Source organism: Protomyctophum bolini (genome assembly GCF_963924005.1).
Source record: "Protomyctophum bolini genome assembly, chromosome: 20".
NCBI classification, from domain to species: domain Eukaryota; kingdom Metazoa; phylum Chordata; class Actinopteri; order Myctophiformes; family Myctophidae; genus Protomyctophum; species Protomyctophum bolini.
The window spans coordinates 14,847,863-14,865,235 of NC_137881.1; the positions used below are offsets into that span (position 1 = coordinate 14,847,863).

At 38.6% G+C, this 17,373-nt stretch overlaps 1 protein-coding gene and 1 long non-coding RNA gene across 3 annotated transcripts; both read right to left on the reverse strand.

The window, feature by feature from the left end:
* Positions 1–8,818: 8,818 nt before the first annotated feature.
* LOC308335707 lies at positions 8,819–9,844 on the reverse strand. Of its 2 annotated transcripts, none has more exons than XR_013966078.1 (2): positions 9,709–9,844; positions 8,819–9,500 (listed from the first exon to the last, which is right to left on the reverse strand). It is a non-coding gene; the product is annotated as an uncharacterized lncRNA (long non-coding RNA). The 2 variants fall into 2 exon arrangements; XR_013966079.1 differs by having other exon boundaries at positions 8,819–9,527; positions 9,709–9,826.
* Positions 9,845–12,890: 3,046 nt separating this feature from the next.
* LOC308335215 (nephrocystin-3-like) lies at positions 12,891–15,612 on the reverse strand (the record flags this gene model as incomplete). Its single annotated transcript, XM_080792226.1, has 7 exons — positions 12,891–13,115; positions 13,301–13,415; positions 13,802–13,905; positions 14,092–14,262; positions 14,404–14,478; positions 14,762–14,918; positions 15,605–15,612. The coding sequence occupies 7 exons, from the start codon at positions 15,610–15,612 to the stop codon at positions 12,891–12,893; spliced, it is 855 nt and encodes a 284-aa protein (XP_080648352.1).
* Between the last annotated feature and the right edge of the window lie 1,761 nt (positions 15,613–17,373).

The following is a 17,373-nucleotide window of genomic DNA, read 5'->3' on the forward strand; positions in this document are numbered from 1 at the left end:
GGCATACTATAGCACGCCGTTTTTCATCATTTTTGAGGATTTTAAGAAAATTAAAAATTTCAAAAAACATGGGTTATAGCCCATCGTTTTTTGAATTTTTGAAAAAAATGTTATCCTCATTTTTCATCATTTTTGAACATGGGCTATAGCCCCTACCGTACGGCATACTATAGCACGCCGTTTTTCATCATTTTTGAGGATTTGAAGAAAATTCAAAAATTTCAAAAAACATGGGTTATAGCCCATCGTTTTTTGAATTTTTGAAAAAAATGTTATCCTCATTTTTCATCATTTTTGAACATGGGCTATAGCCCCTACCGTACGGCATACTATAGCACGCCGTTTTTCATCATTTTTGAGTATTTGAAGAAAATTAAAAATTTCAAAAAACATGGGTTATAGCCTATCGTTTTTTGAATTTTTGAAAAAAAAAATATCCTCATTTTTCATCATTTTTGAACATGGGCTATAGCCCCTACCGTACGGCATACTATAGCACGCCGTTTTTCATCATTTTTGAGGATTTGAAGAAAATTCAAAATTTCAAAAAACATGGGTTATAGCCCATCGTTTTTTGAATTTTTGAAAAAAATGTTATCCTCATTTTTCATAATTTTTGAACATGGGCTATAGCCCCTACCGTACGGCATACTATAGCACGCCGTTTTTCATCATTTTTGAGGATTTGAAGAAAATTAAAAATTAAAAAAAACATGGGTTATAGCCCATCGTTTTTTGAATTTTTGAAAAAAATGTTATCCTCATTTTTCATCATTTTTGAACATGGGTTTATAGCCCCTACCGTACGGCATACTATAGCACGCCGTTTTTCATCATTTTTGAGGATTTTAAGAAAATTAAAAATTTCAAAAAACATGGGTTATAGCCCATCGTTTTTTGAATTTTTGAAAAAAATGTTATCCTCATTTTTCATCATTTTTGAACATGGGCTATAGCCCCTACCGTACGGCATACTATAGCACGCCGTTTTTCATCATTTTTGAGGATTTGAAGAAAATTCAAAAATTTCAAAAAACATGGGTTATAGCCCATCGTTTTTTGAATTTTTGAAAAAAATGTTATCCTCATTTTTCATCATTTTTGAACATGGGCTATAGCCCCTACCGTACGGCATACTATAGCACGCCGTTTTTCATCATTTTTGAGGATTTGAAGAAAATTAAAAATTTCAAAAAACATGGGTTATAGCCTATCGTTTTTTGAATTTTTGAAAAAAAAAATATCCTCATTTTTCATCATTTTTGAACATGGGCTATAGCCCCTACCGTACGGCATACTATAGCACGCCGTTTTTCATCATTTTTGAGGAAAATTCAAAATTTAAAAAAACATGGGTTATAGCCCATCGTTTTTTGAATTTTTGAAAAAAATGTTATCCTCATTTTTTATCATTTTTGAACATGGGCTATAGCCCCTACCGTACGGCATACTATAGCACGCCGTTTTTCATCATTTTTGAGGATTTGAAGAAAATTCAAAATTTCAAAAAACATGGGTTATAACCCATCGTTTTTTGAATTTTTGAAAAAAACGTTATCCTCATTTTTCATCATTTTTGAACATGGGCTATAGCCCCTACCGTACGGCATACTATAGCACGCCGTTTTTCATCATTTTTGAGGATTTGAAGAAAATTCAAAAATTTCAAAAAACATGGGTTATAGCCCATCGTTTTTTGAATTTTTGAAAAAAATGTTATCCTCATTTTTCATCATTTTTGAACATGGGCTATAGCCCCTACCGTACGGCATACTATAGCACGCCGTTTTTCATCATTTTTGAGGATTTGAAGAAAATTAAAAATTTCAAAAAACATGGGTTATAGCCTATCGTTTTTTGAATTTTTGAAAAAAAAAATATCCTCATTTTTCATCATTTTTGAACATGGGCTATAGCCCCTACCGTACGGCATACTATAGCACGCCGTTTTTCATCATTTTTGAGGAAAATTCAAAATTTAAAAAAACATGGGTTATAGCCCATCGTTTTTTGAATTTTTGAAAAAAATGTTATCCTCATTTTTTATCATTTTTGAACATGGGCTATAGCCCCTACCGTACGGCATACTATAGCACGCCGTTTTTCATCATTTTTGAGGATTTGAAGAAAATTCAAAATTTCAAAAAACATGGGTTATAACCCATCGTTTTTTGAATTTTTGAAAAAAACGTTATCCTCATTTTTCATCATTTTTGAACATGGGCTATAGCCCCTACTGTACGGCATACTATAGCACGCCGTTTTTCATCATTTTTGAGGATTTGAAGAAAATTCAAAATTTCAAAAAACATGGGTTATAGCCTATCGTTTTTTGAATTTTTGAAAAAAAAATATCCTCATTTTTCATCATTTTTGAACATGGGCTATAGCCCCTACCGTACGGCATACTATAGCACGCCGTTTTTCATCATTTTTGAGGAAAATTCAAAATTTCAAAAAACATGGGTTATAGCCCATCGTTTTTTGAATTTTTGAAAAAAATGTTATCCTCATTTTTCATCATTTTTGAACATGGGCTATAGCCCCTACCGTACGGCATACTATAGCACGCCGTTTTTCATCATTTTTGAGGATTTGAAGAAAATTCAAAATTTCAAAAAACATGGGTTATAGCCTATCGTTTTTTGAATTTTTGAAAAAAATGTTATCCTCATTTTTCATCATTTTTGAACATGGGCTATAGCCCCTACCGTACGGCATACTATAGCACGCCGTTTTTCATCATTTTTGAGGATTTGAAGAAAATTCAAAATTTCAAAAAACATGGGTTATAGCCCATCGTTTTTTGAATTTTTGAAAAAAATGTTATCCTCATTTTTCATCATTTTTGAACATGGGCTATAGCCCCTACCGTACGGCATACTATAGCACGCCGTTTTTCATCATTTTTGAGGATTTGAAGAAAATTAAAAATTTCAAAAAACATGGGTTATAGCCCATCGTTTTTTGAATTTTTGAAAAAAATGTTATCCTCATTTTTCATCATTTTTGAACATGGGTTTATAGCCCCTACCGTACGGCATACTATAGCACGCCGTTTTTCATCATTTTTGAGGATTTTAAGAAAATTCAAAATTTCAAAAAACATGGGTTATAGCCCATCGTTTTTTGAATTTTTGAAAAAAATGTTATCCTCATTTTTCATCATTTTTGAACATGGGCTATAGCCCCTACCGTACGGCATACTATAGCACGCCGTTTTTCATCATTTTTGAGGATTTGAAGAAAATTAAAAATTTCAAAAAACATGGGTTATAGCCCATCGTTTTTTGAATTTTTGAAAAAAATGTTATCCTCATTTTTCATCATTTTTGAACATGGGTTTATAGCCCCTACCGTACGGCATACTATAGCACGCCGTTTTTCATCATTTTTGAGGATTTTAAGAAAATTAAAAATTTCAAAAAACATGGGTTATAGCCCATCGTTTTTTGAATTTTTGAAAAAAATGTTATCCTCATTTTTCATCATTTTTGAACATGGGCTATAGCCCCTACCGTACGGCATACTATAGCACGCCGTTTTTCATCATTTTTGAGGATTTGAAGAAAATTAAAAATTTCAAAAAACATGGGTTATAGCCTATCGTTTTTTGAATTTTTGAAAAAAAAAATATCCTCATTTTTCATCATTTTTGAACATGGGCTATAGCCCCTACCGTACGGCATACTATAGCACGCCGTTTTTCATCATTTTTGAGGAAAATTCAAAATTTAAAAAAACATGGGTTATAGCCCATCGTTTTTTGAATTTTTGAAAAAAATGTTATCCTCATTTTTTATCATTTTTGAACATGGGCTATAGCCCCTACCGTACGGCATACTATAGCACGCCGTTTTTCATCATTTTTGAGGATTTGAAGAAAATTCAAAATTTCAAAAAACATGGGTTATAACCCATCGTTTTTTGAATTTTTGAAAAAAACGTTATCCTCATTTTTCATCATTTTTGAACATGGGCTATAGCCCCTACTGTACGGCATACTATAGCACGCCGTTTTTCATCATTTTTGAGGATTTGAAGAAAATTCAAAATTTCAAAAAACATGGGTTATAGCCTATCGTTTTTTGAATTTTTGAAAAAAAAATATCCTCATTTTTCATCATTTTTGAACATGGGCTATAGCCCCTACCGTACGGCATACTATAGCACGCCGTTTTTCATCATTTTTGAGGAAAATTCAAAATTTCAAAAAACATGGGTTATAGCCCATCGTTTTTTGAATTTTTGAAAAAAATGTTATCCTCATTTTTCATCATTTTTGAACATGGGCTATAGCCCCTACCGTACGGCATACTATAGCACGCCGTTTTTCATCATTTTTGAGGATTTGAAGAAAATTCAAAATTTCAAAAAACATGGGTTATAGCCTATCGTTTTTTGAATTTTTGAAAAAAATGTTATCCTCATTTTTCATCATTTTTGAACATGGGCTATAGCCCCTACCGTACGGCATACTATAGCACGCCGTTTTTCATCATTTTTGAGGATTTGAAGAAAATTCTAAATTTCAAAAAACATGGGTTATAGCCCATCGTTTTTTGAATTTTTGAAAAAAATGTTATCCTCATTTTTCATCATTTTTGAACATGGGCTATAGCCCCTACCGTACGGCATACTATAGCACGCCGTTTTTCATCATTTTTGAGGATTTGAAGAAAATTAAAAATTTCAAAAAACATGGGTTATAGCCCATCGTTTTTTGAATTTTTGAAAAAAATGTTATCCTCATTTTTCATCATTTTTGAACATGGGTTTTTAGCCCCTACCGTACGGCATACTATAGCACGCCGTTTTTCATCATTTTTGAGGATTTTAAGAAAATTCAAAATTTCAAAAAACATGGGTTATAGCCCATCGTTTTTTGAATTTTTGAAAAAAATGTTATCCTCATTTTTCATCATTTTTGAACATGGGCTATAGCCCCTACCGTACGGCATACTATAGCACGCCGTTTTTCATCATTTTTGAGGATTTGAAGAAAATTCAAAATTTCAAAAAACATGGGTTATAGCCCATCGTTTTTTGAATTTTTGAAAAAAAATTTATCCTCATTTTTCATCATTTTTGAACATGGGCTATAGCCCCTACCGTACGGCATACTATAGCACGCCGTTTTTCATCATTTTTGAGGATTTGAAGAAAATTAAAAATTTCAAAAAACATGGGTTATAGCCCATCGTTTTTTGAATTTTTGAAAAAAATGTTATCCTCATTTTTCATCATTTTTGAACATGGGTTTATAGCCCCTACCGTACGGCATACTATAGCACGCCGTTTTTCATCATTTTTGAGGATTTTAAGAAAATTAAAAATTTCAAAAAACATGGGTTATAGCCCATCGTTTTTTGAATTTTTGAAAAAAATGTTATCCTCATTTTTCATCATTTTTGAACATGGGCTATAGCCCCTACCGTACGGCATACTATAGCACGCCGTTTTTCATCATTTTTGAGGATTTTAAGAAAATTAAAAATTTCAAAAAACATGGGTTATAGCCCATCGTTTTTTGAATTTTTGAAAAAAATGTTATCCTCATTTTTCATCATTTTTGAACATGGGCTATAGCCCCTACCGTACGGCATACTATAGCACGCCGTTTTTCATCATTTTTGAGGATTTGAAGAAAATTCAAAAATTTCAAAAAACATGGGTTATAGCCCATCGTTTTTTGAATTTTTGAAAAAAATGTTATCCTCATTTTTCATCATTTTTGAACATGGGCTATAGCCCCTACCGTACGGCATACTATAGCACGCCGTTTTTCATCATTTTTGAGGATTTGAAGAAAATTCAAAATTCCAAAAAACATGGGTTATAGCCTATCGTTTTTTGAATTTTTGAAAAAAAAATATCCTCATTTTTCATCATTTTTGAACATGGGCTATAGCCCCTACCGTACGGCATACTATAGCACGCCGTTTTTCATCATTTTTGAGGAAAATTCAAAATTTCAAAAAACATGGGTTATAGCCCATGTATTGTGGAGTATTGCGGAGGAATTGCGGTGTTGCGAAAAAAATCCGTAGTATTTCCGAGGAATTCTGGAACACACACACGCACAGGGGCATGCACACGCTAACCAAATGTAACTCTGAGAGTGTAACACATTACAGGTCTGTAACTCTGAGAGTATATATGGTGGCCGACGGGCACGTACAGGTCTACTGACCATTTGGTCCATGTCTAAGTCTGAGAGTGTAACACATGTAACCAAATGGACCCTTACAGGTCCAACACTGGTTATAGAAGCGTGCACACACACACTGTTCAAATGTCAAATTTACATTTCAACGAAAGGACCTGTAAATGACAACACAAAAACTAAGGCACTGGTGTCGTACTTCTGGTTTACCGGAACGGGGTTCAACTCCCTGCAGTGCCCTGCTCAATGTGTTGTATTTACATGGTTCATTAGTCCATGCATGGTCTCAGAGGTCATTGAGCGGCACGCTATAATAATAAAATAGGTTAAATCGCAGATCCCATTCACTCATTCAATCCCATTCCCACACCTACATGCGCACATGCGTATGCACACCTGGACCTGTAAATTAACAACACAAAAACTAAGGCACTGGTGTCGGACTTCTGGTTTACCGGAACGGGGTTCAACTCCCTGCAGTGCCCTGCTCAATGTGTTGTATTTACCGGAAAGGATGGGAAACATTAGCAAATTGCGGAGTGTTAGAAAAAAAAGGATGGCTTATAGCCCATGTTTTTTTCATTTTCCGCAATTTCCGCAATTTCCGGATAACTTTTTTTTTCAAAATTCAAAATTCCGCAATTTCCGCAATTTTTGAAATTTTGAAAAAAAAAGTTATCCGGAAATTGCGGAAATTGCGGAAATTGTGGAAATGGTAATTGCGGAAATGGTGGAAATGGTGGAAATGGATATTGTATTTTATTTTACTCAGCCATAACAATTTATTTTCTGTTAACCAACTTGCTGGCTGGCAGGCAGGCAGACAGCTACTCATGGAGAATTGGACAATATTGAAAAAATGAAAAAAACGATGGGTTATATTGAAGCGTGCACCTACACACGCACAGGCGCACATGTATATGCACACCTGGACCTGTAAATGAACAACACAAAAACTAAGGCACTGGTGTCGGACTTCTGGTTTACCGGAACGGGGTTCAACTCCCTGCAGTGCCCTGCTCAATGTGTTGTATTTACCGGAAAGGATGGGAAACATTAGCAAATTGCGGAGTGTTAGAAAAAAAAGGATGGCTTATAGCCCATGTTTTTTTCATTTTCCGCAATTTCCGCAATTTCCGGATAACTTTTTTTTTCAAAATTCAAAATTCCGCAATTTCCGCAATTTTTGAAATTTTGAAAAAAAAAGTTATCCGGAAATTGCGGAAATTGCGGAAATTGTGGAAATGGTAATTGCGGAAATGGTGGAAATGGTGGAAATGGATATTGTATTTTATTTTACTCAGCCATAACAATTTATTTTCTGTTAACCAACTTGCTGGCTGGCAGGCAGGCAGACAGCTACTCATAGACAGGCAGACAGACAGACAGCTACTCATGGAGAATTGGACAATATTGAAAAAATGAAAAAACGATGGGTTATATTGAAGCGTGCACCTACACACGCACAGGCGCACATGTATATGCACACCTGGACCTGTAAATGAACAACACAAAAACTAAGGCACTGGTGTCGGACTTCTGGTTTACCGGAACGGGGTTCAACTCCCTGCAGTGCCCTGCTCAATGTGTTGTATTTACCGGAAAGGATGGGAAACATTAGCAAATTGCGGAGTGTTAGAAAAAAAAGGATGGCTTATAGCCCATGTTTTTTTCATTTTCCGCAATTTCCGCAATTTCCGGATAACTTTTTTTTTCAAAATTCAAAATTCCGCAATTTCCGCAATTTTTGAAATTTTGAAAAAAAAAGTTATCCGGAAATTGCGGAAATTGCGGAAATTGTGGAAATGGTAATTGCGGAAATGGTGGAAATGGTGGAAATGGATATTGTATTTTATTTTACTCAGCCATAACAATTTATTTTCTGTTAACCAACTTGCTGGCTGGCAGGCAGGCAGACAGCTACTCATAGACAGGCAGACAGACAGACAGCTACTCATGGAGAATTGGACAATATTGAAAAAATGAAAAAAACGATGGGTTATATTGAAGCGTGCACCTACACACGCACAGGCGCACATGTATATGCACACCTGGACCTGTAAATGAACAACACAAAAACTAAGGCACTGGTGTCGGACTTCTGGTTTACCGGAACGGGGTTCAACTCCCTGCAGTGCCCTGCTCAATGTGTTGTATTTACCGGAAAGGATGGGAAACATTAGCAAATTGCGGAGTGTTAGAAAAAAAAGGATGGCTTATAGCCCATGTTTTTTTCATTTTCCGCAATTTCCGCAATTTCCGGATAACTTTTTTTTTCAAAATTCAAAATTCCGCAATTTCCGCAATTGCGGAATTGCGGAAATTGCGGAAATTGCGGAATTGCGGAAAAAACACTCGGAAAAAACAATTTTTCCGTTAAATAGAACACATTGAGCAGGGCACTGCAGGGAGTTGAACCCCGTTCCGGTAAACCATAAGTACGACACCAGTGCCTTAGCTTTTGTGTATTCAACTATTTGGGTAACATGTGAGCTTTATCCTCTAATTCACTAGAATTTCGCGTCCTAGCGGCGCGCAGCGCAAATCGGAGGAAGGAAATTGTGGGAGGTTGTGGGAGTCTGAGTGTATTTGTAGGAAAGAATTGTCATGGCTGGTTCTTGCCATGACAAACATTCGGAGCAGGAGACGTGCGAAAGATGAACAATATATGATTTATTAAATAATAGGCCTATATAAGGAACTAAAAAGAACTGCAGTACTTAACATAACAAATGATATGGAATGTGTAGTCAGTGAGTCAGTGGTGTAGGTGTAGTGTATGGATGTGTGATACATGGTGTGGTGCATGTGTGGATGGAAAGAACAATCAAACATAAAGGAACGGAGGCATGGAGGCTAATGAAGGGAGTGGAGGCAGCAGGTCTGGCTCCTCTGGATCTCTCTTCTCAACTGGGATGAGTGTGGTATTTATGGCCTCTGGGAGACACCGGGCCCAGGTGCTGTCCCATCAGCCATCGGGCCAATGCCCTACCATAGGCAGGCACATCCACTACTCAGTATGTGTGTGGGGCATCACACCCCCCCCCCCCTTTAAAGTCGTGGTCCCAATAGGAACCATGACTGTCCATTTATCCTACATACATTTACTATACATCAAATGAATTAACATGTTACATTTTACAATGAAGTGCACTATATTCATCAAATGTATACCTAAGGTTAATTAACGAAAATGTCCCACTAATCAAAAGATTTTACATTTTACAATGAAGTGCACTATATCATTTTTAACATGTTGTTAAAGGAACAATTATATTGGGCAGCTGATCCAGAGGAGGGCGTGGAGGAGTGGGGTGATGTGGAAGGGGTGTTTCTGGTTCCAGAGATTGTCATGGTTGAGCTTGTAGAAAAGGAGACAGAAAAGTTTTGGTCAGTAGAGCCTGCTGCATAATGGGAGAAACATGTCCACCAGGGCAGACGTGAAACAAAGGATAGTGATTTGTTTGATCATAATCATGTTCAGGTTAGCATCAGTTTTATATTATTCAGAAATGACATATGTAGCAATGCAACAGCCTTACGTCAATGGGGATTGTAGGGCCAGGAAGCACAGCGCGAAGCAAGGCTTGAAAAACCACATTGGTAGTATGATGTTCCGGCTGTCTTTCTTTCTGCTTTATGGCATAGGTGAGAGCTTCTGTGGGAGCAAAGGTTGACAAAGTCACAACATGTATTTTTAATGGAGTCTGAGTGTAGTTAACAGTGAACGCAGTTGTTGTGGAAAGGCCAACCTAGTAAAGGAACAATTCTATTGGGAAGCTGATCCAGAGGAGGGCGTGGAGGAGTGGGGTGATGTGGAAGGGGTGTTTCAGGTACCAGAGATGTCATGGTTGAGCCTGTAGAAAAGGTGACACAGTTAAGGGATGAATCAAGCACAAAATGTGAGTGTTAATGTTAACAGTGAATAGTAAAAGAAGCTGCAGTTTTGGTCAGTAGAGCCTGCATAATGGGAGAAACATGTCCACCAGGGCAGACAAAAACGGCGTGCCATAGTATGCCGTACGATATGGGCTATAGCCCACGGTCCAAAATGATGAGAAACGAGGCTAACTTTTTTTTTCAAAATTTCAAAAAACATGGGCTATAACCCATCGTTTTTGTCATTTCGTCATTTTTTTCAAATCCTCAAAAATGATGAAAAACGGCGCGCTATAGTATGCCGTACGATATGGGCTATAGCCCACGGTCCAAAATGATGAGAAACGAGGCTAACTTTTTTTTTTTTAATTTAAAAAAACATGGGCTATAACCCATCGTTTTTGTCATTTCGTCATTTTTTTCAAATCCTCAAAAATGATGAAAAACGGCGCGCTATAGTATGCCGTACGATATGGGCTATAGCCCACGGTCCAAAATGATGAGAAACGAGGCTAACTTTTTTTTTCAAAATTTCAAAAAACATGGGCTATAACCCATCGTTTTTGTCATTTCGTCATTTTTTTCAAATCCTCAAAAATGATGAAAAACGGCGCGCTATAGTATGCCGTACGATATGGGCTATAGCCCACGGTCCAAAATGATGAGAAACGAGGCTAACTTTTTTTTTTTTAATTTAAAAAAACATGGGCTATAACCCATCGTTTTTGTCATTTCGTGATTTTTTTCAAATCCTCAAAAATGATGAAAAACGGCGCGCTATAGTATGCCGTACGATATGGGCTATAGCCCACGGTCCAAAATGATGAGAAACGAGGCTAACTCTTTTTTTCAAAATTTCAAAAAACATGGGCTATAACCCATCGTTTTTGTCATTTCGTCATTTTTTTCAAATCCTCAAAAATGATGAAAAACGGCGCGCTATAGTATGCCGTACGATATGGGCTATAGCCCACGGTCCAAAATGATGAGAAACGAGGCTAACTTTTTTTTTCAAAATTTCAAAAAACATGGGCTATAACCCATCGTTTTTGTCATTTCGTCATTTTTTTCAAATCCTCAAAAATGATGAAAAACGGCGCGCTATAGTATGCCGTACGATATGGGCTATAGCCCATGGTCCAAAATGATGAGAAACGAGGATAACTTTTTTTTTCAAAATTTCAAAAAACATGGGCTATAACCCATCGTTTTTGTCATTTCGTCATTTTTTTCAAATCTTCAAAAATGATGAAAAACTGCGCGCTATAGTATGCCGTACGATATTGGCTATAGCCCACGGTCCAAAATGATGAGAAACGAGGCTAACTTTTTTTTTTCAAAATTTCAAAAAACATGGGCTATAACCCATCGTTTTTGTCATTTCGTCATTTTTTTCAAATCTTCAAAAATGATGAAAAACTGCGCGCTATAGTATGCCGTACGATATGGGCTAGATACTGGTGATACTTCGACGGGGCGACAGCAGACGGCTGACAAATCCGATTTGCTTGTCAGAGCCTTAGGACCATCTGTCCACACTGTTATGCCCCCCTCACCTGGTCCTTGGTGAGTTTGACCTCCATGGCCTGGCACTCTGCGTTGACCACACTCCTCACCTCCCTGGGACTCAGTGGGTCCAGGTGCAGGGTGGGCCACAACCTGGGCAGGCACACACACACAACCATTTACAATTAAAGACGGATTTATACTTTGTCTTATGGCGGTATCGCGCATCTAAAATCGCCGTTCAATAACCTCACAACACGCACAAGTTGTGAGCTTGTAGATTAGCCATTGTGAGCATGTGATACCGACATGCAACGGAGCATTAATTGACTAACTACGCGCCCACTAATGGCACGCATATACCATACACGTCCCGTACTTTATTACATGAAAGCAGTGCTTTTTCCCACAGATGAAGAATAAATAAAGGCTCGTCTGTTGTTGTTTTTTTCCGAACCCAGCGCTTTGTTGAAGTTAACAATTACAAAAGTAAAGACTGCAACTCAAGGGGCTTATCCTTTAGTGAAATGTTTTAATACATTTCAAAATGAAATAAAAGCAATAACACAGCATACCTGCTCTGCTGTACGGTGAAATATAGTCACTGTAGGGTCAACATATCTCACAGTATAGTACCCGCTCTTGTACTGTACGTTATTGCTTGTTCAGAAAGGTATTTAGATATGGAAGCATTGGAACAGATAACAGGATACACATGCTGGATGCGATTGCACGTAGCTTCATTGACAACAACTGAATATTTGATGATAGATACGTGGTCTATTTTCTGATGTGTCTCACCTCCAGGCCTGAGGACATGTTTCCACATTGACAGACACCACCACTCTCACGTTGACGGGCAGAGGGTCAATCAGCCACTTCATGTGCCTTTCAGCTTGCTGGAAGCAAAAGAGAAAAGCCTTGTGAATGTCTGCTTCATGTGACTGTTTGACACAGTGGTTCTCAACCTGTGGGTCGGCCTGGGGGTCCCCACATGATTTTGGGGGGGGTCAGATCATTGTCAATAAATTGACAAGTTAAGTACTTTTAAGATTTTTAATTCCTAAAAGAAATCGAAACAAAAGATTGGTCAAACATTGGCCAAATTTTATAATCATGAAAGAGAATTGTGAAACTATATATTCTATTTATCTGTGGACCGGGTCAAACTAAAAGTAATGCCTCAACTCCTACTATTCCCAAGTGCTTGTCAGGGTGGATGTCCCCAGTTCAAATATGATTATTTGGGGGGTCCCCAGTTCAAATATGATTATTTGGGGGGTCCCCAGTTCCCCGAGTTCAAATGTGATTACACATGATTATTTTGGGGTGGCCCAGTTCAGAATTTGGGCCGGTCGCGGCCTGAAAAGGTTGAGAACCGCTGGTCTATCGTGGGTTCCAGCAGTACGGTGTACTGTACCTGTGTCTGGTCGATGGAGTCGATGATGATGATGATGTTTCCATGGTGGCGTGCCGACAGTCTCTCCAGCCAGCGTGGGAACTCCTCCAGGATCTTACTAGGCTCCATGGACAGACCTGAGATGGACCAGAAGTGCTGCAGCAACTATGAGACAACAATCAATCAGACAAGAAAAAAAACCTGTCATTAAAATAATAATAATAAATAATAAAAAACAAACAATGAAATCCAGCGATATACGTTTCTGCCCGACAGCGCCAAATGTATACAGTATGTTAACCTTGACAGAATGCTGAGCTTGACTCTGTGGGAACTGAAGGCCACCTTACCTTGACAGTGAGGCGTTTGATGATCAGAACGGGCTCTGAGCTGGTGGACAGAGGCCGGCCAACAAAATGATAGAGGAATAAAGTGTTGGGGGCCTGCTTCTGCTGAAGTTCAATCCTGCAGGACATTACACAGCAGTCAATGGGGGATGCTGCTAAATTATTTTACCATTTAAAAAAAGCTATATGTATGGGTGGGAGTGGGTAAATAACCTAAATTAAACTTTTAGAGATGTTGAATTATGAGGACAGTGACTCCCGCTTCCCACATAAAAAGGACACACAGTTTTGGCAAGCAGAGGGTCGAACCAGCGACCTTCCAATTCACAGTTGTTCTTTTTGTTTTTTCTTAATAATAAAGTTGGTTCCCTTTATTTTACGTAAATCGACTTAGAAAAGCACTATATAAATCTGAGCTACTATAAACAAGTCAAGTCTGCCTGTGGGGACGCAACCTACTGTATATTAACAGTCATTTGGATGGTGAAATACAGTAGTTGTTACCATTTGGAGAGCAGGAGAGACTTCCCTGAGCCTGGACCTCCAGACACCAGCAGTGGAGGGGTTGGCGGAGGGGCTGCCACCATGTCATTAAGACGATCTATATACTGAGAGGACAGGAAGAAATCATTTAAATCTGCATTCCGTACGTTGTATGCCCTCCCTGACAGTGAGACATTATACAGATTGGTTAAAATAACATTTTATCAATTGGAAGAACTTTCAGATTGCATTGATTAGTGACTGAGATGTGAGAGACGTGGTTAAGGACATCAGGAGGGAATGTGCCCTACCTTCTGGAAGCCTAGTTGAGAGCAGCTGGTGCTGCAGGCCTGCTGGTAAGCTTCAATCTGCTCCTGCTCGTCATGCAGGTCCCACAGCACGTCGCCCGAGTCTTCCTCGTGTCCCTCGTCTATGCCCGAGTCCGCGGAGTCCACGTCTGTCCCCTCCAGGCCCAGCAACTCCTAAAGCAGTGACAGAGACGATATCTAAAAATATCTATACGCTCACAGTGGCTATTCTTTTTGCTGTTTTTGTGCATCACTGTTGTATGACAAACACATGAGGATTCTGCCCAACGGCAATGACATAATACTGTTTTATACCTGCTTGACGACTTTCTCCAGCTGGGCGTAAATCAAGGCTGCTCCATCCTCTGGGGAACCACTATGATCCACCACCTACAGTAGGTGAATGTACACATCATATCATAGTATACAGAAAGGCTGTGTATCAGGGGTCATCAACATGTCCGTACAGTGTACACGGATAAATGTGTCCGTGGCAAGACTTCCGAGGGAACTCTTAGATTTTGATGGTGTTCTCATTATGGCAAAGATGTCCAAGCCAGCCATGTAGGAGTGGCTGATGTGAAAGAATCCAATGAATTCTGCACTTGAACATCTGCAAAGTTACACTTGAACACAGACACACGCATGCGCGCACACACACACGCACACACACCTTGACTTTTGCTGCTTTGTCAGCTGCATTGACCCTCTCCAGCAGCTGCCTGGTGGATCCAGTGAGAGGCTGGTCTTCTCCAGTCCTGAGATACAGCACCAGGGGGCAGCCATCCGGGTTCTTCACAAAGGCCTCCTCACTATCCTCCACCACAGAGCTACACACACACACACACACACACACACACACAGTTTATATCAGTGAGGATTGCAGGGCCTGTATGAACAGTTTTGGATACCCTGACAGGCTACTTTTCTACAGGGGTTGAACCGGTTCCGCCTAATTTGGAATCAATTTAGAGAGTTTTCACTGAAAATGAATTGGTTCAGAATCCTAAAAGTTTAGAACTGGAACGAAAAACATACTTGTTTTTTCTTTCTCTGAACTGGGAACCAAGGAGGACGTGTCACTATTCTACAGGTTGGAAGATGCCGATGCGATATAAAACAGTGGCAAAATGAAGCAAGCAAAAAATAAACTGAAACTGTAACTACCATTGATGATTGAATTTTCCCCCGTCGATAGTTATCATCACTATCAAAAGGATAAATGCAAGAAAGCCAACAGCTTTTGTGTGTGTGTGTGTGTGTGTGTGTGTGTGTGTGTGTGTGTGTGTGTGTGTGTTTCGTGTACACAAGAGACAATGGGTACATAACACACATCAGATACAGATTTCCATTGCAAAACGATACATAGTCAATGTTGCCGTTTTAATTTCGATACTCTTCGATTTCTTGAAATTAAAATAAATGTTTCGATGCACTTACTATATCGTTACACCCCTAGTAAACAGTGTTGAGCAGGCTACATGCTACCATAATGATACCGACATAAATCACATACCTCCACATCACACAAAGTCCACTAGTGAAGAACTAGGGCAATAGATAGGCAAGAAGAAAGAAATTACTTATAAAAATATGTGAATAATGTAAGTCTGAACCAGGACCTTAAATTAAAATATGTCCAGACCACCATGAAAATGTAAATAAAACCCAAATAAATTATCCTAATATAGGAATATAGGACTGTCAGTTTAAGACAGTAAGAAACTTTTTCAAAAACCTTAGGCCTAGTTGTCAAATATAGTGCGCTGTCAATTTAAGATAGCACAATGGATAAACCTTTGAGAGAACTTTGAATGGAACCAAATTAATCGGTATACATTATCTTTTGCAAATGAGTGAAATACCCTTTGAATAAAATCCTTTAGTCACCTTAACCAATCCTAGAAAAACCCTTTGAACACAATCCAGGCAATGGATAAAACACCTTGTTAAAAGACCTTTAAAAAGTAATTGGAAGACGAAGGAATTCAGACCACACCTAATTATAAAGTTTAGAGGAATTTATATAAATTGATTCTCAGTGAAATGATGTTACAGATCCAGGCTTGACATAGCGTTATTCCATGACTGAATCACAACATTATTCCACAGTTTTACAACTTAATATAGTAGGGACAGAGACCAGGGGGTTAATCTGGCAACATAAATATCGTAAGTGATAGGCCCTGAAATATTTGTTATGCATAACAGGATGGGGACAACACAAAAGTGGACTCAGATAAAGAAACCCTTCTTTATCTGAGTCCACTTTTGTGGCAGTTGAAGCAGAGAGAGGTACTCACCCATCTCTTCCAAAACAAGTCAACGAGATACTGCACTTTTTCACCCTTCAGCAAAGTCTTTACAAGTCTTTTGTGCATTTCCATTGCTGACACACGGCAAAGGCCAGGTCTGGGTTGCTACCAGTGGGAGTGAGTGAATTCACATCATATATCTTCTGCAGATCAGCTTCCACCAATATGGAAGGAGGTGGTGTTAGGTGGTGTTAGGATGTGTTAGAAGGAGGTGGTGTTAGAAGTTGGTGGAAGCTGATCTGCTGATCTACTTGCACCTGTCATATATACAGGGGACTTCAATTCCCAACACAAGGTTTGGGGTTACAGTCAAACATCAAATGAAGATACACAGAGCTAATGGGCCTCTAACACACTACTGTTTGACCAAAAAGAGCCCCCAAGCTTCTTTCTCGTGGGTCAGCAATGGAAATATAATTATCAGCACCTCAGTCATGCCACTTGAGCTTGTTGACTTGTTTTGGAAGAGATGGGCGAGTACCTGCCTCTGCTTCAAGAGCCACAAAAATGCACTCGGATTAAGAAGAACCTGGCAATGGCAGACGTTATGATTATGGACGATTCAGTGCCAGAGAGGTTGTGGGTGTGTCGGGAAGAGTCAAGCAGATGATACCTGATGCAAAGGGAAGAGTCGCATACCTAAGCCACTACAAGCAATAACATTCACCCACTTGTTCCCACATACATAATGCCTGCTACAAGCGACTGTCCTTTTATTTCGCCCTTTTTGACATGATTTCTGACATCATTGTTGCCACAATGATGTCAGATCATATGAAGTATTACTTTTAAGATAAAATGCAGCGTTGTGATGTACTATGATATGGTAGCAGTCCATGGTCGTGCTCTGTGAGGAGGCCGGGTCCACAGTCACACTCTTCATAGGCTGAGTGAAGGCTCTGTGAAGAAGCCTGGTCCACAGTCACACTCTTGATAGGCAGCTGGGGGTCCATATTACAAGTCCATGGAA